We start from the raw sequence: 21,725 nt of genomic DNA on the forward strand, positions 1-21,725 counted from the left end.
TTACAAAGGGCAGGTCCCCAGACTTTCTGGATCATGAGTTCATCCCTAGTAAGTTGTTTAGGACCTGAATACAGAGAAGCTTAACTGATAGTTATAGAACTGAACTGAAATTCTGAGAATTCAGTCAAGCTGAAGACTCTATCATTGGAATTCACATTCCCCCTATTCAAATATTCTTGCTAGAATAATTTGCAAAAGGGAGACAACCACAGTGATTGAGAGCTGTGCTGGGGTAGGTCCTAGAACTTACTGAGGCATTAACTTTCCCAAGTGTCCCACTAGGTGGCATTGTTCTTAAGTTTCTCTTCTCCCTTGGTTTCATTTCCACTCCTAAGAATTTAAGTTTCATTTCTCACCCTTTTCCTGTGGGGAGCTCCTCTGTGGAGAGCTGATCTCTGGCTTGGTGAGTAAATGTTGAGCAGGCCTACAGCTGATCTTCTCACTGGGGTTCAGGACAACTGTACTTCTCCTGAAGATAAGTGGGGCAGTTTCTGAGGGCAAAGGACAGGAGGCTTTGGGAGAACAGATTGAATGTGTTTGGTGACTTATACTGGTTCTGAAGCTGCTCTGCTTGTGACTTTCTGTGCTGAGGTGGCAGGAAAGAGGAACATTGAATCTTGGGAAAGAGTGACCTTCAAAGAAGGGATGTTTAAAAGAGCAGAGTCTTACATGTTTCTTTTTTTAAATATATTTTATTGATTATGCTATTACAGTTGTCCCATTTTCCCCCTTCACTCCCCTCCACCCTGCACACTCCCTCCTACCCACATTACTCCCCTTTAGTTCATGTCCATGTGTCATACTGATAAGTTCTTTAGCTTCTACATTTCGCATAATATTCTTACCCTCCTCCTGTCTATTTTCTACCTGCCATCTATGCTACTTATTCTCTGTACCTTTTTCCTCCCTTTCTCCCTTTCCCACTCTCCTGTTGATAACCCTCCAAGTGATCTCCATTTCTGTGGTTCTGTTCCTGTTCTAGTTGTTTGCATAGTTTCCTTTTGTTTTTGTTTTAGGTGTGGTTGTTAATAATTGTGAGTTTGCTGTCATTTTACTGTACGTGTTTTTTATCTTCTTTTTCTTAGATAGGTCCCTTTAACATTTCATATAATAAAGGTGATGACGAACTCCTTTAACGTGACCTTATCTGAGAAGTACTTTTTCTGTCCTTCCATTCTAAATGAAAGCTTTGCTGGATAGAGCCATCTTGGATGTAGGTCCTTGCCTTTCATGACTTGAAATACTTCTTTCTAGCTCCTTCTTGTCTGTAAGGTGTCTTTTGAGAAATCAGCTGACAGTCTAATGGGAACTCCTTTGTAGGTAACTCTTTCCTTTTGTCTTGCTACTTTTAAGATTCTCTCTTTATTTTTAATCTTGGCTAAGGTAATTATGATGTGTCTTGGTATGTTCCTCCTTGGGTCCAACTTCTTTGGGACTCTGAGCTTCCTGGACTTCTGGAAGTCTATGTCTTTTGCCAGAATGGGGACGTTCTCCTTCATTATTTGCTCAAATAAGTTTTCAATTTGTTCTTCCTCTTCTCTTTCTGGCACTCCTGTAACTTGGATGTTGGAATGTTTAAAGTTGTCCTGGAGGTCCCTAAGCCTGTCCTCATTTTCTTGAATTCTTATTTCTTCATTCTTTTCTGATTGGATTTCTTTCTTTCTTCTGGTCCACACCATTGATCTGATTCCCAGTTTCCTTCCCATCACTACTGGTTCCCTGTACATTTTCTTTTATTTCACTTAGTGTACCCTTCATTTGTTCATCTAATTTGTGACCAAATTCAACCAATTCTGTGAGCATTTTCATTACCAGTGTTTTGAACTGTGCATCTGATAGGTTGGCTATCTCTTTGTCACGTAGTTGTATTTTTTTCTGGAGCTTTGTTCTGTTCTTTCATTTGGGCTATTTTTTTTTGTCTTGACACATCTGTTATGTAGTGATGGGTGGAGCCTTAGGTGTTCACTGGGACAGGACAACCCAGTCACTGGGTTGTAATGCTGTATGTGGGGCAGGGATCCAAGAGGGAACAATGGTGCTTGCTCCACTCTCTGTCAGATTTCAGTCCCTTCTGCCGCTTCCCCCAAGCAAACTGGGCCTTTCTGGTGCTAATTCCCATGTGGGTGGGCTTATGCCCATTCTAGGACCCTGTGGGTCTCCAGGAAACTTTCCTGTGAGGCTGGGAGTCTCTCCCGGCACCTCAATCCCCACAGGTGTTTTCAATCAGAGGTTTGAGGCTTTATTTCCCTGAGCTGGGACCCTGGGTTGTGACATCTGTCTCACTCCCCAGTTTCACCTGGTTTATCTGTGCGCGAATATGGGACAGCCTGGTCCACCAGCCACCTGTGTGCCACGCCCCTCCATAATCTGCCGCCTCGCTGGGTCCGCCTGCTGCCGCCTTGCATGCCCAGGGTCTGCCAGCCACTGTTTTGCTGCAACCCCTCTCCATCTGGCTGCCCAACTCAGCCCCTCCTACCAGTCTGGATGAATGTGTCTACTTTAACTCCTTGGTTGTCAGACTTCTATACAGTTTAATTTTCTGTCAGTACTGGTTGTTTTTTGTTTCTAAATTATTGTTGTCCTTAGTTTGGTTGTGCAAGGAGGCACAGTGTGTCTATCTACACCTCCATCTTGGCTAGAAGTCCCTTTTATATGTTTCTTGGAGTGACCATTATTTGTCCAGGTTGACTTACCCTTGTCTTCCTCTTACTCTGTAGATTTGACTTTCTACCTTGCCAAGGTGAGCCAGATTACTCATACCCTTTGTTTTTTCCCAGGCAGATATTCCCTTCCTTATTTTCTCCCCTGAAGCCTGTGAGGTGAAGTCCTATTCTCCCTCTTTGTGTAGCCCAACCTCCTGGTGAGGGCCAGAAGAAATAAGAACCCTCATCTGGTGCATATTGGAGAGGGATTTTAGGGACCCTGCCAGGGATATGATCCTCTTGAAGTTGATCCTTTTACTCTTTTGTTAAATTATCATTTTCTATAAAAAATTATTCTTAAACTACAATGTGTTTCAGAACAATTCATTCTAGCTATAATTGGCAGCAGATGTTATGACAAGGCATCCAGATGTTAAACAGGAATGGAATGAAGGATCACCATTTTTCCAGGCACAGGAAACTGCTTACTTCTGGCCAGATTTCTGTATGTCACCTGTGTCCTGTGCAGCCCTTCTCCATGGCCTTTGCTTTCAGCAACTAAAGTTTCTTCTGCTCCCTTTTTTGTTTCTGTTTGAATGCCTTCTTTTCCTAGTCTGTCTTCTTGGCCTGCATCTGGGGCTGCTTCAGGCTCTTTTTCTTTCCATCTTTAGACCACACATGGTACCTGCCACCTCTGCCCTAGACCATGATACTTTTACTTTTGTCTTGGTAACTTGTGGGAAGCTGTGCACATCATTCCTGATAAATGGCCAGCCCTTTGAAGCCTGCACGACCAGGTTGCTGAACATCTCTGTGGCTCCCACCTGGTCACTGGTTTTACCTGAAAATCATTTCTGGAATCCAGGTAAAAGACTGAGTTGGACAGGACCTAATTTGAAGAGAGTACTGCAGGGTTTTTTGATGAACTGACTGAGAGAAAGGGATAAGACTACGGGTCACTTTCTGAAGATGGCCTCTGTTACCAAATACCTTCTTTGAAACAAATTGACCTGAGAGCTGGAGCTCTTGCAGGGAGGTTCATTAAATTGGTGTGGTTTAACCCTGGACTTGAAGGAAGTAGGGGAGAAGAAAAAACAATGAATACAAAAGAATGGGGAGGGATTGCAATGTTCCTGAGGTTTCTAGGCCTCTGGGTGCCAACAACAGGCTCCTGTTCCCACAGGTAGTCCATGAATCTGGGTGCAGGAGAGGTTTCAAGGATGTTGGCTAAACCTCTCATAGGACTTTTTCAACATTGTGAGGATGCTTTCATTTTTCTTGTCTGAATTGCACAGATACAGAAAGCCCCTGTGCAGACTGTTAGGATATAGTGAGATAAGAAAACTGACACCCTAGTTGGCCCTTACCTTACTCTGTAAACCTCATGCATTGGACCATCTTCAAAGGCAAGAATACATTTTGTCCCTGTCTGTCTGTCTTAAGCGGAAAGGTTTCAATGGTATAATGTTTCTTCAGTGATAATACAATAAATGAATAAAAGAAAAATAAACATATAGTTTTCTAGGGATGCCATACAAAATGTACTATAAAGTTGGTGGATTAACCAAAATTTCTTCTCACAGTTCTGGAGGCTAGAAATAAAACATCAGTGATGTTGGCAGGGCTGGTTCCTCTCAGAGCTGTGAGGGAAGCAACAGTTCCAGCCCTCTCTGCTGGCTGCACTCCTGATAGTTGGCTTGTACTCACTGGCATTGCTTCTTGTCTAGTGAATCACTCTGATCTCTGCTTTTGTCTTCACAGGACATTCTCTATGCATGCATGCTTATCGGTATACAAATTTCCCCTGTTTATAAGGACACAGTCATGTTGGATGAACACATATCCTAATGATGTCATTTTAACATGATCACTTGCAAAGACAAAATTTCCAAACAAAGTTACATTCCAACATTCTGGGGGTTAGAATTCAACATCTTTTCAAAGGACACAATTCAACTCATAATAGCACTTACTGTGCTTGGAAGAGGACACAGTTTATTTCTCCAGGACATGGCATTCTTACACATTGAGTCTTCTCTCCCAGGACTGACAGATACCTCAGTAGAATTTATGTCCTTCAGGTCTCTGTTGTATGTGTGATCCTGAATATATGAACACACCTCTTCCTCCCTAAAACACACACACATTTATGTGCCTATTGACATGTTGCCTTATGTACTGGCTATGGTATCCGCCTAAAATCTACAAATACAGGACTCCTCAGAACTACACGGATGATCATGTTCTCTCTGTTTCTACCCCGTCCCCCCAAAGTGCTGGGTGTCAACCTAGTTCTTGCAACCTCTACCTCTTTAATCTGTGCAGTAGTGGAGAGAACACTGAATAGCACTGTTGAGCATGGTATATTGCAAGACCCAACACCTCTACCCTTTTTAAAAGAGTAACTTTGAACTCCATACGTCATTTATTATATACACACATCTAATGAATATTCTTTTTTATATTTAAATTTATTTTTATTATTATGTTTTAATTGAAATTTCAATTACAGTCAACATTCAGTATAATTTTGTTTTAGTTTCAGATTTGCAGCATAGTGTTTAGACAATCATATCGTTTACAGAGTGATCCCTCCCCCACTGATATTTCAAGTGCCCACCTAGCACCATACATAGTTATTACCATATTATAGACTATATTCCCTATGCTCTATTTTTACATTCTGGTGTTAACTTTGTGACTGTTTTGTATATACCTTAATCCAAGAAGGGAGTACTCATTTTTCAAAAATTTCATATCAGAAATAAATAGGTCAAGGTAATTTCTAAATTACAACTGGTTATAAAACTGTTAGTAATAAAATGACCTCTCTATTGTTGTCTTTACTGTTTCTGTAGGTTTCTCGGGGAATGAGTTTCAGGGCATGGGATGCTCTGTGGGGCACAGGTGTGTTAGCAAGGAAACAATTCTCAGGTATTGGAGAACTGCTGATTATAGTATAAAAGTGAAGAGCTGATTCAAAAGTTGTAATCTTCCATGGAGAGATGGGGAGCTTCTGGTTTTCTATATTCATCAAACATTGTGTTCCTGTGTGATGCACTCTTCCAGGTATAGAGGACACATCAGTGGACAGAATGGTGCCCAATCTATGCATGAATTCATTTTTAAGAAGAAAAAGTAAACAATTAAAGAAAGATGCTACATATTTTAAAGTAAAATAAGAAAAATATAGCAAATATACGGCAGATGATAGTATTGACAGTTTTACTGTAGATACACTGGAGCAGGCCCTTCTGATAAAAGGCCATATAGAACGGAGACTGAATAAAATGTAAGAAGAAGGCATGCAGACATTAGGGAGAAGATCATGCCATGCAGACACAACAAGTACAGAATCTCTGAAACAGCAGTGGGTTTTTTGATTTTAGTATTATATATATTTTTTAGTGGGAGAGAAAGGCAGGAGAGGTGAATATCAATGACAGATGCAAAGTAGAAGAATTCTGACTCAAAAGACCATATGATCCACTGTTATGAATTTATCAGTAAAGGTAAATCTGTGAAAACACAAGGGAGATTAATGGTAGCCTGAGGTTTTGGGTCAGAATGGGGGTGATTGCTAATGGCATTAGCTTTGTTTTCAAAAAATAAATACGTTGTAAGGAATTTGGTGATAGTTATTCTATTCCATAAATTTACTAGAAATTATTGTACTGTTAAAACAATACATATGACATAAATATAACTCCATTGAATTGTTAAAATAAAATAAATCATGCCAATTCAGGGGTAGGATCAATCTGCACATAGAGAAGAGCAAGTATGAACACCTAGCAGGCTGCAGTAACGTTAGTGTATTTAACATGGATGTGTTTGGGGGAGGGGAAAACTAGATAAGACTCATGATGGAGAGGCACAAAGCTCTTGGTAGGAAGGGCCTCAATTTGTCCATCTATCCAATAGAAACAGAGAAAATAGCAATCCATCATTTCCTCAAAGAGATGAAATGTGTCATGTGACATGAACTAAGAGTAAAATATTTGAAAGTATTACCAAGTACCCTTTTCATTCTATCACTGACCTACCCTTCTCTCTCTCTTTTCCTTTCCTAACTGAATATCAATGTTTTGTCCTGTTCTAAATCTCTGCACATCAGTGTCCTTTCTCTTTCCGCCATTCTTATCCTTCCCCCTTTGGTATCACCAGCCCCGCAGGAGTTTATGAGCAAGAAGAGCCCCTGGAACCAGGACAGGAAGAAGCCAGGGGAGGCTGGCCATGGATTTTTCATCAGAAGAGAGCATAAAAGAGGTGACCTGCCCCATCTGCCGGGAGCTCCTAAGAGAACCCATGAGCTTGGACTGTGGCCACAGCTTCTGTGAAAAGTGCATCACTGCATATGGTGAATCAGGGAGCCCCCAAGATTTGGAATGCTGCTGTCCTGTTTGTCAGAGCAGATACCAGCCTTGGAACCTCCAGTTTAATTGGCAGCTGGCAGAGAGAGTGAAGAAATTCAGGGATGTGGACATGAATTCACACCAGCCAAGGAAGAGTGATCTCTTTGAGCACCATGTGGAAAATGACCAAATCTCCTATAAAGAGGAAGAGGAGGCTTTTAGCAGGCTTTGTGTTCAGGAACAGCAAGGTCACCAAATGTCCCCTAAGGAAGAGGTGGTCAAAGAATGTCAGGTAAGACCTGAGGTGGGGAAACATTGAACAGGATGATACCTGAAGTGAAATCTTCACTTTTTTTTTTAAGATTTTATTTATTTATTTTTTAGAGAGGGAAGGGAAGGAGAAAGAGAGAGAGAGAAACAGCAATGTGGGGTTGCTGGAGGTCATGGCCTGCAACCCAGGCATGTACCCAGACTGGGAATCGAACCTGCGACACTTTGGTTCTCAGCCCGCGCTCAATCCACTGAGCTATGCCAGCCAGGGCTGAATCTTCACTTTTTAATCCTATTTATTCCCCTTGTCATCACAGAACTAGCCCTGCATTCTGTTTTCATACCCTTGATTCAGCTTCTGAGGCTTGAAGAACATTTCTGTGCATTCTTTCATTTTCTTGAAGAATAAATGTAGACTACATGATCTTAGCAACAAGAAGTTGTGTGACTGAGAGTTGCTTCCCAAGATAAGTTCTGATTGCCCCTGTGAGCAGGCAGGATTTTTAGGAACATTTGCTTATAGGAGAGAAAAGTGTCCATGAGAGGAAAGGACTTTACTTGCTGCAGGACCAGGTCTTCCTCTAGGAAAAGAGAGATACAAAGTACTCTTGATAGAGGGGTGGTAACTCGCATCACCCAGGGATAAAGGGTACGTTCACCTGCTCAGATTTCTGTCTACATTCTCAGTTCTAATTGTGGGTTTCATTTCTGAAACATAAGTCTCTTTTGAGATAAGCTTTGTTTCTTCTCTATTTAGCCTCAATCCAGGTTCTTGGAAAGCTCATAGCTTGACTTTGGTGATTTCTTTCTGACAGGAGAAGCTCCAGGAAGCTCTGAATAAACTGACACCAGAGCAGCAGGAAGCTGAGCAATTGGAAGCTGACATCAATGAAGAGAGAGCTACCTGGGTGGTAGGAAAACATTATTCCTTAGGAAGTTCTGAGGCAGGAAAATGGACAACATCTTGGTCTAAACAGAAGGAAGCCCCATCCTCCTTGGTACCTCACAATTAATGAGTCCAGAAGACATTTGATTAGTCCTCACTCAGTTCTTTCCCTATTAAGTGTTGGGGGCTATAGAGTATACATGTCACAAGTGAAAGTAACCATTTTGGAGGAAAACACCTAGAGGGAAGCAATGTAAAAATTATTCATGAATCCCATCAACCACTTCCATCATCAAGTTTGAGGCTCTGATACTTCCAGAGAACTTATTAAGTGAGGTCCAGGATTCTCTGTTTTTCAAGTATGGGTGGAGGAGTTTCATATACAGTATGGCATGATTGTCCAGGACAGGTGCCTACAATCCACGCCTCAACCAGGTAGCACATTGTGTCCCCTGGTGGGCCTTGAAAAAGCAGACTTGAATGAATTACTCTAGGTGGAGCTCAAGGGAAAATAGTAGGAAAAATGATTTTCCCAGGTCTTGCTGTTTTCCTTTTACCTCCTCAGTGTCTGAGGAAAATATTTCTTATCTTGGCTCATGAAAAATTGGCCTCCTCCTTCTTTTCTCATCCCCAAAGTATCGTATGCAGACACAGAGAGAGAGGATTGTGCAAGGGTTTGAGGAAATGAGAGATATCCTGGACAAAGAGGAGCAGAAGGAGCTGCAAAAGCTGGAGGAAGATGAAATGAATGTGCTGGGCGACTTAACTGCAGCTGTAGACCAGGTGGTCCAGCAGAAGCAGTACCTGAGCGAGCTAGTCTCAGATCTCCAGCATCACATGTCTGAATCATCTGTAGACACACTGCAGGTAAGACTTGGGATGGAGCTCCCACATATGAGATTTGGGGGAAACACAGAGATTAAGTTTCTTTCCCTTCTGGGTCCCTGTACATCTTTCTCATTAAAAGGTTTCATTGACCCCTCAGTGCCCCTTCTCTGTCATTCATTTCAAATGTCATCTAGATATTCATTATACAAATGGCCAGAGAAAGTCTATTATTATTTATAAAAAACCTATGCAAAAATTTGAGAGGAGTCTTTGTAGGCTTTTATAATCTGTGTTCTAGTATTTGTAAGGCATTTTTTCACTGAGCTTAGTCAAACAACTCACATCTCTATGTTTGATTTTGTTGTTGTGTTAAGGAGTGGCAGATATAATGATAGATTAGTACCTGGGTGAAGGGTGAGCATGTATGAATATACTTGTGTGTGTATTTGTGTTTTCCCTGGATAGGGAAAGATTAGGGAAAACCTATAGAGACTTGATAAAGGGATTCTATTTAATAAGAACATTTAATTTTTTTCATGAAATTAACTGCATGACTGTGATCTTAAATTGTGAAGTACATAGAGTCTCTCAGGAAATTTCATATTTTCTCTGTTTGACTTCTTGCCATTCTCCTTTGCTAGCTGAACATGAATTTCTTAACTTTGGTTCCAATATGGGTCTTTTCAATTTCTCTCTGCTAAATCTTTACTTGTGCTTTAAAAAACACATTCATTAAGCTATAAATTACATATAAAACCTACCCAATGTAATTATGCAATTCAAATATATTATATTTGGAAATATATTGAGAATTTTGGTTTATTTATTTATTTTCTATTACAGTTGTCCCAATTTTCCTCCTTTGCTGAGCCCACTCAGTTCCAGCCCCTTACTCCCATAGTCAATCCCCACATTATTGCCCATGCCCATGGGTCATTCATACATGTTCTTTCACTAGTCTCTTCCTTTCTTTTCACCATTATCCCTCTCACTCTTCCCCTCTGGCCACTGTCAGTCTGTTTCATGTTTCTGTGTCTCTGATTCTATTTTGCTTGTTAGCCTATTTTGTTCTTTAGATTCTTCTTATAAATGAGATCCTATGCTATTTGTCTTTCCCCAACTGTATTATTTCATTTATTACAATATCCTCCAGTTGTTATCCTATCCAAGGATAGGATCTCCTATCCATCTTGGATACCCTATCCAAGATGTTGAATCATGAACAAATTCAGTTCAATATCTGTTGAAAAGACTCTCCCTTCTCCACTGAATTACTTTGGCACTTTTGCCAAAAATTAATTTGTTTGGAATATAAGGATATATTTCTGGACTCTCACTCTCTTATATAAATGTCTATATTTATCTTTGCACTAACATTCTAAGCTTTCAATTACTGTGGCTTCATAAAAATTTTGAAATAGGGTAAGGTAATCCTATTCAATTCTATGGCAAAACAATTCTATGCTGTCAATTTTTTCTGGAGACCATTTGAACACCTCTGCAACAGGGACTATTTGGAGAATTTTACTGCCATCAAATGAGTAGAGGCCAGAAATGCTGCTAATTCAGCTGCAAAGCACAAGGCAGGGGTCATTGCAAACAATTATGAGGGCAGAATCCCAGTAGTGTCAAAGCTGAGAAACACTACCCTAGGTCCATCAAATTTTCTATGAGAATTTTTGTATATCTTGGTAATTTTTATTAAAAGCCTTGTGGGATTTTTATACGTTGAGGAGATGGTAGTCAGCTATGGGATAGACTGTATAGGACAGTTGTATCCAACCTCATTCAATTATTTATTTTTTTTGATAACCATCTCTTAATTACCCTTTGAGGAACGATCTCTACTCTCAGTCCATGTAGTTGATTAGGACTGAAAAAGTCTGTAGCTTTAGGGATTTATATGTCTCTCAATTCTAGGTAAATCAGCATATTCAATTCCTATAGGTTTACCAATGATGAAGTAGTTATTTTAAGATATGTACCTGACCCAATTCAGGGCAATAATTTGTGTGCCTTAGAATTTTAGGGTTATGTCTAGAAAGAGAAATATTCTTTTCTGCTAGGTAATATATCATGAATTATCATTTAAATCAGGACATTCATGTTGACACCACATAGATTATGAAAAGAAAGTCCATATAGCAGGTAGAAAATAGGATTTTGAGAAAGAAAAAAAAAACAGATCCCAATGACCAGATTTTTTCTAAGAATCCAGGTATTACAAATGTTATACTTCCTAGCGTTCTCTCTGTTTTTATTTATATTTAGGTCAGTTTTAACTGTTTTTTTTTTTTGGTCATATACAATAACAACAAATCCTAATATAGAGGGTAAATTTTTTTTATTGTTGTTCAAGTAAAGTTGTCTTCATTTTCACCCCACCATGCTCCCCCCCCACCCATCCCCTGCACCCACCCTAGAACCTATCCCCTTTGGCTTAGTCCACTTGTCCTTTATACATGTTCCTTGATGACCCTTCCCCTATTATCCTTGTCCCCACTCCTCTCTGGTTACTCTCAGTTTGTTTTATTTCAATGTCTCTCGTTGTATTTTCCTTGCTTGTTTGTTTCGTTGATTAGATTCTACTTATAGGTAAGATCATATGGTATTTCTCTTTCACCACCTGCCTTATTTCACTTAGCATAATGCTTTCTAGTTCCATCTATGCTGTCACAAAGAGAGGGAACTCCTTCTTTCTTTCTGCTGTGTAGTATTCCATTGTGTAAATGTACCACAGTTTTTTGATCCACTTATTTACTGATGGGCACTTAGGTTGCTTCCAGTACTTGGCTATTATAACTTGTGCTGCTGTGAACATTGGAGTGCACTGGTTCTTTTGAATTAATGTTTCAGGATTCTTAGGGTATAATGCCAGAAGTGGGATCATTGGATCAAAAGGCAGTTCCATGTTCAGTTTTTTTAGGAAATTCCACAGTTTTCCACAGTGGCTGCACCAGTCTGCATTCCCATCAACAGTGTACTAGGGTTCCCTTTCCTCCACAACCTCCCCAGCACTTGTTTGTTGATTTGTTTATGATGGCCATTCTCACTGGTGTGAATTGGTATCTCGTTATGGTTTGCATCTCACAGAGAGTAAAATTTTTTGAGGATGTACAGCCAAGGCTTTGTTGGTATAAAGCATTTAGACTAAAGAGGGAGAAACCAAATGTATTAGTATATTTCCATTAAGAAAATAAGGCCAATAATGTTCAAATGGGGAAAAGATGATTGCTAAAAGAAGCTGACCATATGGACAGAACTGACTTAATATGGTATTAAAATTTATGGTAAGATATACTTTTTAAGTCAGTAATGAAGAGGATATTGATCTGGACAATAGAATGTGAAAGGTTGGAAAACAATCAATAACATTTTAGACTTTCTCTGCTGCTGGTTTCCATGGCCTGTTTCATACATAGAACTTGACAAGATTCCCTTTGGGTAGCATGTAGGAGGTATGTAGGGTGAGTGGAGGGAGGCTAGAGGAGCATTTCTTTGAGGGGCTAGTTTGTTTGTTCCCGCAGTAGAAGAAAATATACTGCCTGAAGACTAATGACTAATTATTCATTTCTATCCCCAGAACTTGGAATGATGTCTGACAAATAGAAGATTTTATCTTTATTTGTCTCTAGAATAAATCAAAGTATAATAAATAAAGGGGTCTTCTCATGAATGTGTATTAAAAAACTGTAGACTGACTCTCTTCCTTTTCAATATATTACATCTCCAGATCCTTGAAGCATCTTTCTAACATCCTCACATGAGTCCTTGGAATGCTTGATCCAGGTCTTATTTCTATACTTTGTCCCCATTTATTTATTCTGACCATCTTTTTATTCATACCATATCAAGGGGTGTTAGAAGTGTGAGGAGGAAGGTGAGCAAAACTTTATAACATAGGAGGGCTTATTTCTCCTTCGTAATTTGCCAGGCAAGATAAGGAACATTCAGTTAAATTTGAATTTCAGATAAACAGCACATCATTTTTTAGCTGAAGAGTATCCTAAATATTGCAAAGGTGATGATTGTACTAAGACATATTTGGAATTTGTCCACAATTAAATTTGAACTAGACAGGTTAATCTTCTAAATGTGGAAACCTTACACATGACTTATGTATTCTCTCTTCTCCCCAGGGTGTGATTAACGTCCTAACAAGGTATGTGTGTGAGACCAGGCATGGTCCTTTTTGTGTGTGATGACAGAATTATAACTGTAAGAGTATTCTTGAGCCAGTCATAATTTTAAAAAATCAGATAATTTTTTTAAATCACATAATTTAAAAAATTTGGGTATTACATAGTTTCAAATAATTGATGACAGGTGAAACTATTTAATGGTAGGGAATGTATGTGGTGGGAGGTCACAGAGTTTGGGTGAATAGAAGTATTGGAAGTAAGGGATTGCAGCATCAGAACTCAATGACTTCACTCACTTTAGTCAGACCTCAGTCCCTGCCTCAGTATTTGTTTCTGTACTTCATAGGTGTCTGTCTTGGCACATGTAGGATCTTGTCTTCTTTATCTGCCAGGCCCCCAAATTTTCAGCAGGAGAGATTTGCAAAGTATTTCTAGGTGATATTCTTTGGGTTAAAATAAATAAATAAATAACTCAAGTCTGGAGGAATGGTGACTTTAGTCCTAATGCCAATAATTAACTGCTTTTTGCTTAAACACTTTAGAATTTTATAGGGAAAAATTGTTTTCTATGTTTAAACTTGCCTGTCTACTTGGTAAGTCTCAAGTACATAAAATTGAGATCACTATTAATTGGATGTCATAGGTTCTCATTTCCCAAAGATATGTAATGTTTTCCCAGAGAATGTAACCTCATATGTTAGTCTCTGCATCTCTATAGAGATACAGGTTTAGGAGAACTTCAGCCTTCAGATGCAGGATCCCCATACTTGATAACTTAAAAATCTCAGTAGCCAAGTTCTAGAGCCTCTCTGCTAACCATCTGCCATAGAACCCATATTTCTGGCCTCTTTCTAGAGGCAACAATGACATAGCAGTGACTTCTTATATAAATTTTTTTTAAAAAGCACCAAAGAACTTTTGAAGGCACTTTTGAAGATACCATTATTTCATCTAATACTATATTGTTTTTAAGAGGTAGGAGTTAACTCCTTAAGACTAAGGAGTTAATTCTTCCATTTTAGAAGGAAGAATACAGTCTTCATGAGAAGAAGTCTTTCCCAAGCTCACTCAGAGGGTAAATGAAAAGGTAGACATGAAGTCATTTCTTCTGGCTGTGATTTCAGGGTCCTCACTCCTCTCTCTCTCTCAGGTTTTTCAGAAAAGTGAAGTCAAGTGAGGAGGCATCAATGGAGGGGAGGGTATTGGAGACATGGGTCTTGGAGAGACAGACACAAAGTCAAAAGTGTGGGCAACCAATTCTTTTCTTCTCTAGGAGCAAGATCTGGACCTTGAAGAAGCCAAAAATTATTCCCAAGAAACTGAAGAGTGCATTCCAAGTTCCAGATCTCAATGGGATGCTGCAAAAATTTAAAGGTGAGGAGAGCCAGGGAAAGGATATGGTGTGGGATTCTCATAGTGTCAGAGCAAACTGGGGGAGTGGATGTTATTTCCATATGAGATAAAAGAGAAGTAGTCCTGGCAAGAAGAGACAAATACCCTGAGCTGAGAAGGGCCAGGTGTCCTCTCCTTCTCCAGCTGACAGCCTCAAAAGACACCCCTTTTCTGTTCCCACTCAAAAGAAAAGATAGGTACTGTGTTTCTGCCTTTGCTTCTAACAGCATCATTGAAACTTTTGTTGTTTCAGAGATGACAGAAATTCAAAGCTACTGGGGTAAGTAGCCACAAGTTCTTCAAATCACTATGTTCTGAACTCTTTTCAGTTCTGGTACTATTAAGTGCCATAATATTATTGACACGTATTCCTCCAAAATATGCATACCTGAAACAGTCCTAAAGTGACTTATCCATCACTGACCCATTAACTCATGTTTCTCCCATTCGATTCCCAATATTCTTCCCCACAGTGTGACAAGACACACCTGCCCTATGTAATTCACCTGACTGTGTAATTTTTCCTACAGTGGACTTGATGCTGAATCCACTCAACAATCTTTCAAATGTTGCTGTTTCTTCGGATCAGAGACAAGTGACATTCGGGCAATATTCTATGTTTAGTAATGTATATCCATGCAATTTTTCTGCTTTTGATGTCCTGGGCAGCCGAAATTTCTTCTCAGGGAAATATTACTGGGAAGTTGATGTGTCTGGGAAGATTGCCTGGATCCTGGGGGTATACAGTACACCAAGTAACCTCAACAGGAAAAAAAGCTCTGGGTTTGTTTTTAACCCAAATGTAAATTATTCAAATGCTTACTCCAGGTTCAGACCTGAAAATGGCTTCTGGGTTATAGGCTTACAGAACGAATCTGAGTACATTGCCTTTGAGGACTCTCCCACTTCAGATCCCAAGGTCCTGACTCTTTACATGGCTGTTCCTCCCTGTCGAGTTGGGGTTTTCCTAGATTTTGAAGCAGGTACTGTCTCATTTTTTAATGTCACAAACCAAGGGTCACTCATCTACAAGTTCTCTAAATGTCACTTTTCTCAGACTGCTTATCCATATTTCAATCCTTGGAACTGTCCAGTTCCCATGACCCTGTGCCCACCCGGCTCCTGAGCCCTCTCCTTCCCTCACCCACTCCTGCATAGCAACTTGTTCTGGGGCTCACCTCCTGCCTCTGAACTCACTGCTCCATTCACACCATCTGTTCTCTGTTGTCTCCCTTCTTCAGGACTTTTAGTCATTTTGGGGTTTGCACTGTTTCTGACGTAAGTCAGATGGGAAACTTATTTGCTCATTTATCATTTTCTGTATTCTCAGTGAGAGACATCTAATCCCTCCTAAAGACAGAGCAGTATTGGTGTAACAGCTCTGCACTCCCATTTCTCCATATTTTTGTTTATCACTGATCTGAAGAGACATGGATCACCAGTGTCCACCAACCATGACCTCAGGACAACACACAATCATCCCACCCACCCTCTCCAAATAAGGAGTATCTGAGTGTGTCTGTGTGTTGCCCAGCATACAGCAGCAGGCTGTTAAGAGGGCTGAGAAAAAAAAAAAAAAACTAAAACCAAAAGTAATATATGTATCCAGAATGAAAACTTTATGTTCCAAATTTCTTAGTTCAAATCCTGTCTCTTGTCATAAATGGTGTGTAACAATCAATAAATTTTTGTTTCTTCTCATAAAATACAAATTGTAATTTAAACTATACCTAACCTTGAAGATGGCTGTGTAAAACTAACCTCCCCTGAATGTAAAGCTCCCATATATGTGTCCAGCACAATTACAGTAAATATTTGCTGTAATGTCACTGAGAAGCATAAGCTGAGGTAACCTGTGCAACAGGTCTGTGCTCTTCAGAGGAGCACTAAGTGCTTCTGTAGCAGCCTCATTTGTCAGGTTCCAGGTTCTGCTGTCAAGACCAGTCCAGTCCCAGTCTTCATTTAGAGACCTTTTTACACCCAGACTGGGACTGTGTTAAGGCTCTTTCTTGGAAATGGGTCAGAAAATGCAAAGTATGAGTTTCTAAGACCTGTCTAGCAGAGGAAACCATGTTTGAGGACAGCTATTCTTTTAGGGGCAGGCTTTTGGTTTTCAGGACTTTTTCTTACAGTGAAACATCTGAGTACAACACCCTATAGACCATCCCATGCACTTTTCTCTTCCTTACTTTTACAAGCAGTTTCAAATTATGTTGAGGAATAGATTTGCCCAGGATAGGAAAGGAACAAACTGAAAAGCACACATTATAAATGAGGACCAGCTACTGCACAGAACCCACATCAACATGTAGAGGGGTAGTTATTTATCCCAGTGGGATAAAAAAAATGGTACTTGCCTGGGAAAAAAATGTGTCCATGTAAATTTATACTTGCACACACATACATATACAACACATAAATATATATATATATTTACTTGCACACACATACATATACAACCCACATAAATATATATATGTGTGTGTGTGTATTATTGTATACATGTATAAATATATAGGGAGTACCTTAATCTAAGTTAATTTTTTAATACCATAAAAGAAATAATTCTTTATCAGGGAGTTAAAAAATTTACAAACTTATGAAGGTTGTTTGAATGTTCTATAGCTAATGAGTGGAGAAGCTAAGGTTGGAACCAGGTCTGTGTTTCTCCAGCACAGGTACTCTTTCTGCTGTTCACTCCCCAGGAAAGGTAAGAGCCAAATTCCCTAGGATGTGAGGTAAAAGGGAAATTTCAGGAGATGCTGATTTATAGAAGGAGCCTGGAGCATCAGAGGAAAATATTAGGGGCTGAGATATTGATTGATGTTCTCAATCCATGTGGCCATTAATGAAGCAGGAGGTGCTTGGTATAATGTTTAAAACCACATTAAATAGTTAATGACAAGGGTCCTCTTGCAGGTGACATGTTGTAGAGAGTGAACATTGTACACAGTTGAGCCTTGACTTTAAATCAGATAGAATTTCATAATCATACTGATATTGCTACTCATTGGCCTATATTAAATTTAATTAGGTTGGACTTAGCTTCTCATAAGAAATAAAAATAGTAAGAATAACATAAGAATATTGAGGGAATGAAAAAATAGAGCTTTTGCACTATCTTTCTCATTTCCTAGCACATAAGCAGTGGTCCAGATTGTTGTCGATTGAGTTTCTCTGTGATCTGAAATAATGAATGTTAAAAATGAGTATTAATCTACCTCAAATTTAATATCTTTGTTATGATTTGAAATAGAACAAAGATTAAGGAAGTATATCATTTTAGTCTTACCTTTCTGCATAAAAATATATTTTTTTAATTTTGAAATATAGTTTATCCTACAGTTTTCTAGTACACAATTCTAGGTTGTAATTACTTTTCTCTAAACATTCTCTTTGAATTTATTATTTAACATTTGTTATCAATCACATTGTCTTTTTTATTGTGGTAAAAATTATTTAACTACTTACATTTTTAAGGCATTGCAGTTCAACAGGTTTAAAGTTTCAGTTATGTAAGATGAGTAAGTTCTACAAATCTGCTGCATAATATTTTGCCTATAGTTACTTATATTTATTGTACATTTAGAGATTATTTTTATTTTAAAATAAAGTTTTATCTTTTGTTGTCACTACCTACTCTTATTTAAAGTACTGAAATAATTTTTAAGTATATTGTATTGATTATGCTATTATGGTTGTCCCATTTTTTTCTTCCCTTTATGCCCTTCCTTCCTGCACTTGCCACCACCCTCCATGATTTCCCCCTCCCTTAGTTCATATCCATGGGTTGTACATATAAGTTCTTGATATTCTCCATTTCCCATAGTATTCCTCCCCCCACCCGTCTACTTGGTACCTACCTATTATGCTTATTCCCTGTACCTTTCCCCCCATTCTCCTCCTCCTGTTCCCCACTGATCACCCTCCTTGTTATCTCCATTTTTGTGATTCTGTTCCTGTTCTAGTTGTTTGCTTAGTTTTTGTTTTTGTTTTTTAGGTTCAGTTTTTGATTGTTGTGAGTTTGTTGTCATTTTACTGTTCATAGTTTTTGATCCTCTTTTTCTTAGATAAATCCCTTTAACTCTTGATATAATAAAATAAATTCTCCCTTGCATTTTGCAGGAACAAAAATCTGTGATCAGATCCATTAGCCCTAATTGGGCTGATTGTCATCTATCTCAAACATATGTAGTTCAGAGATTTGATCAGAGATTTTATGTACAACTTGAGATTCTCCCTCTGGATCTCCTTTTTAAAGATGTTCTCCTAACACTTTCTAGCTGCTACAGTAGCCACAAATTATTCTTATCCTTCCAGCCAGCCAATAAGTCTGTATGTTGCAAAGTTATAACTATCTACCTGCTTCCAACTGAATGTGTCTTCAAAAAAAAATCAAAACTAGATGACTCCAATACTGTTCTTTTCTTCCAAGTGTTTTTTACACTGTAGGTTCTGATTGCTTGTTTCACTCTCTGTGCCTTCAGGTTTAATTTTCTTTTTTTTATCTGTTATTTTTACATTTGTGCAATTTTTATAATGTTGAGCTACAGGTTAAGAGGGCTGTTTTGTTGAAATATGTACCTCCACTACTGGAAATGGAATCTTACCTTTCTCCCTTGCTTTGCATGGGCAAAGTTGTAAGTTGAATTACTGGATTTTAGGGTCTCTTGTTATACAAACCTCCAGATTTTTTGAAAGTGATAGTACAATTTTACATTGCCCCATATTTGCAGAAGAGAATAATGGCTACATGGAGCATGGTGGTTAAAGCAGAGATATTAAGAGTGATGTAGTTTCAGGTCTAATATATGATTGAAACTGAGGGTTTCAGAGAGCTCAGAGTATGACTGTACATGAATGACGAGCACAGCACATGGTGCGTTGACTGCAATGTTCAAAAGAAAAGAACTCCCTTATCACATGCCTGCACCCCTCTGCTCATATTTCTTTCCTTTCCAATCCTTCCACAGATCAACTATCTATCACTTTACTCCTTTCCCTTTCTGAACTGACCCCTCACCCTTGGCTGCTATCTTGGAACTCTCCTATAAAGCATTAGATTTTCAACTGAGAGAGTCAGATCCTATCAAGAAAACTGAAAATTTAGGCCAAAAGGATATCTGAATCTGCCACATACACTTTTTCACCTGTGCCAATGATACTGGCATGCTTCATGTTCCAGTGCACTGTGTTTGGTGTGACAGGGAAAAGTGAACCTTCCTTAGGGCTCTGCATTTTTATTCCTGTTATGACATCTGCTCAGTGGGGAACCTGATGAAATGTCTTCCTCTTTGGCCTCTGGATTTTTAATATATTCTCGTTTGAGAAAACCTTGGAGCAAAGCAAAAGTTAAGGTGGTTTAAGTGTAGTAGTAAAGGTTAATATGGTAGAATTAAAATTAAACACAATTCTGAGAAAAACCTTAAGAAAAAAAAACAGAAGATATGAAACATTTTTGGTGAAAATTTACCCAAGGAGAATCATAGATACATTAAAAATATGCAAATAGCTAAATTTCAGTAAGTGACACAGTAATCACGTTTGCAGCAGGAACAGTATAATAGAAGCACAACATCACCCAGATGCTCAATTCTGTTAAAACTACATATAAGTGATATATGTATATACCTATTTATCACTCCTTCTATGCAACACCTTCTACTAGACATGAGTCAATAAGCAACAAAATAAAAAGAGCCCCAACCTGACTTCATGAAACTTACAGTTGTGGGTGCAAGGTGGGGTGGTGATGGAGGTTAATAATAAGAGTACAAAAATAGACTCCTATTGCAGTCTCCCTATTGCCTTCCACTCACGCATTTTCATTTTCTAAGTCAGGTATACCAAATGAGTTCTGACTCTTAGAAGTAATCCTTGTTTAGAGACAACTTCCTGAGAAACCCCAGCAAAAAAAGCCCTAGAGAAGCAGACTATGGAGTCTCTACAGGCCACAGCCCAGGCTTTTGGAACAGTTCAGCAGATACCAGAAGATAAAGGAGCTATATCTAGCCCTGCTCAAGAATGAAAAGATCCTGTGGGAAAGAAAACAGAGAAAGTCACAAGTTCATCAAAGCTTCATAATCGAACACCTGTAATTGCTATGATGTAGAATTTTGGCATGGCTGTTCACATAATTTGCTAGCACACTGTCCTCTCTGGGTTTGTGAGCCTTAACAGTGTGACAGTTGCTCTGCTTTGTAGCTTCTTTTGTAGTTACTAGTCCTTCAAGATTTCCAAGTTTATACCCAAGGATCCACTGCAGCTCCTGTAATGTCACTAGTCTTGCTCATCTTCTCCTTGGGCCATATCTGCCACCAAGAAACTGAGCTCATCTGAGAGATCAGGAGCAGGAAGAGCACATAGGAAAGGATTTCCATTAGGGGCATCTTTACATTTCATACAACAAAATGAGATGCTTGATCGTTAATAATCTGAAAAGATAACAGATGTGCATGACAACAAGATCCTAAGACCCATGAGAAAAGAGAGTTAAAGTAGGGGTGCCTCTTTATTTATTTATTTAACCACCTCTTCTGTTAAAGAAACAGCTATACCCCAGACTAGCTCAGGTGGTAGATACAGTTAAAGGCTTTTTTTAAAATTCTGACTTCTCCTTATCTGGCCTGTTCTTACTGGATTAAGAATACCTTTGTCCATTATCACCTCTACAACATTCTCTTTGTGCCCTTAACTGCCCCAATACATGTTTTGAAATTATACTGTCCACCTGAGTCATTATCATGTGTGTCCTCACTTGCATCATTTAATACATAGTTTTCAAACTGTTTCATATTCTATTAGTCAGGGTTCTCCAGGGAAACACAACCAATATTATATATATCCTTCATTCACGTTAAGGAGATTGACTATCAGTAATTGGCTCATATGATTATGGCATTTGAATAGTTCTAGGCCTTGCTGTCTAGAAGCTGGGAAGCTGGTGGTATAATTTAGTGCAAGTTTAAAGCTTAAGAACCAGAATAGTCAATGGAGTAACTCCTAGTCAAAGGGTGGAAAAAATGTACATCCCAGCTCAAGCAGGCAGACAGGAAGCAAAAGGAACTCCTTTCTTTCTTCCTCTGCCTCTTTGTTCTGGCCAGGCCCTCAGTCTATTTTACTGAGACCACAGATCCAAAGGCTGATCTTATGTGGAAACAACACACTCACAGTCACACGCAGAAATATTGTTTAATCTGGGAACACTGTG

The 21,725-nt window shown here is 39.0% G+C and overlaps 1 protein-coding gene across 1 annotated transcript; it reads left to right on the forward strand.

Moving 5' to 3' along the window:
• The first annotated feature begins 336 nt into the window (after positions 1–336).
• Positions 337–16,227, forward strand: LOC123819201 (E3 ubiquitin-protein ligase TRIM22-like). Its single transcript, XM_045839497.1, has 8 exons — positions 337–403; positions 6,810–7,289; positions 8,083–8,178; positions 8,790–9,020; positions 13,121–13,143; positions 14,397–14,497; positions 14,769–14,795; positions 15,046–16,227. The coding sequence occupies exons 2-8, from the start codon at positions 6,879–6,881 to the stop codon at positions 15,639–15,641; spliced, it is 1,485 nt and encodes a 494-aa protein (XP_045695453.1). The 5' UTR covers positions 337–403; positions 6,810–6,878; the 3' UTR covers positions 15,642–16,227.
• The last annotated feature ends 5,498 nt before the right edge of the window (positions 16,228–21,725 follow it).

The sequence above is a fragment of the Phyllostomus hastatus genome, unplaced genomic scaffold (assembly GCF_019186645.2).
Source record: "Phyllostomus hastatus isolate PE091 unplaced genomic scaffold, TTU_PhHast_1.1 phas_contig_304, whole genome shotgun sequence".
Lineage (NCBI taxonomy): Eukaryota > Metazoa > Chordata > Mammalia > Chiroptera > Phyllostomidae > Phyllostomus > Phyllostomus hastatus.

What these genes read in the sequence shown, in the direction of transcription:
- LOC123819201 (XM_045839497.1), top strand. Translation starts at nt 6,879, where the DNA reads ATGGATTTTTCATCAGAAGAGAGCATAAAAGAGGTGACCTGCCCCATC. An exon ending in AGGTGGTCAAAGAATGTCAG is followed by an intron (nt 7,290 to 8,082) that starts GTAAGACCTGAG and finishes TCTTTCTGACAG; the next exon opens with GAGAAGCTCCAGGAAGCTCT. An exon ending in GATGCTGCAAAAATTTAAAG is followed by an intron (nt 14,498 to 14,768) that starts GTGAGGAGAGCC and finishes TTGTTGTTTCAG; the next exon opens with AGATGACAGAAATTCAAAGC.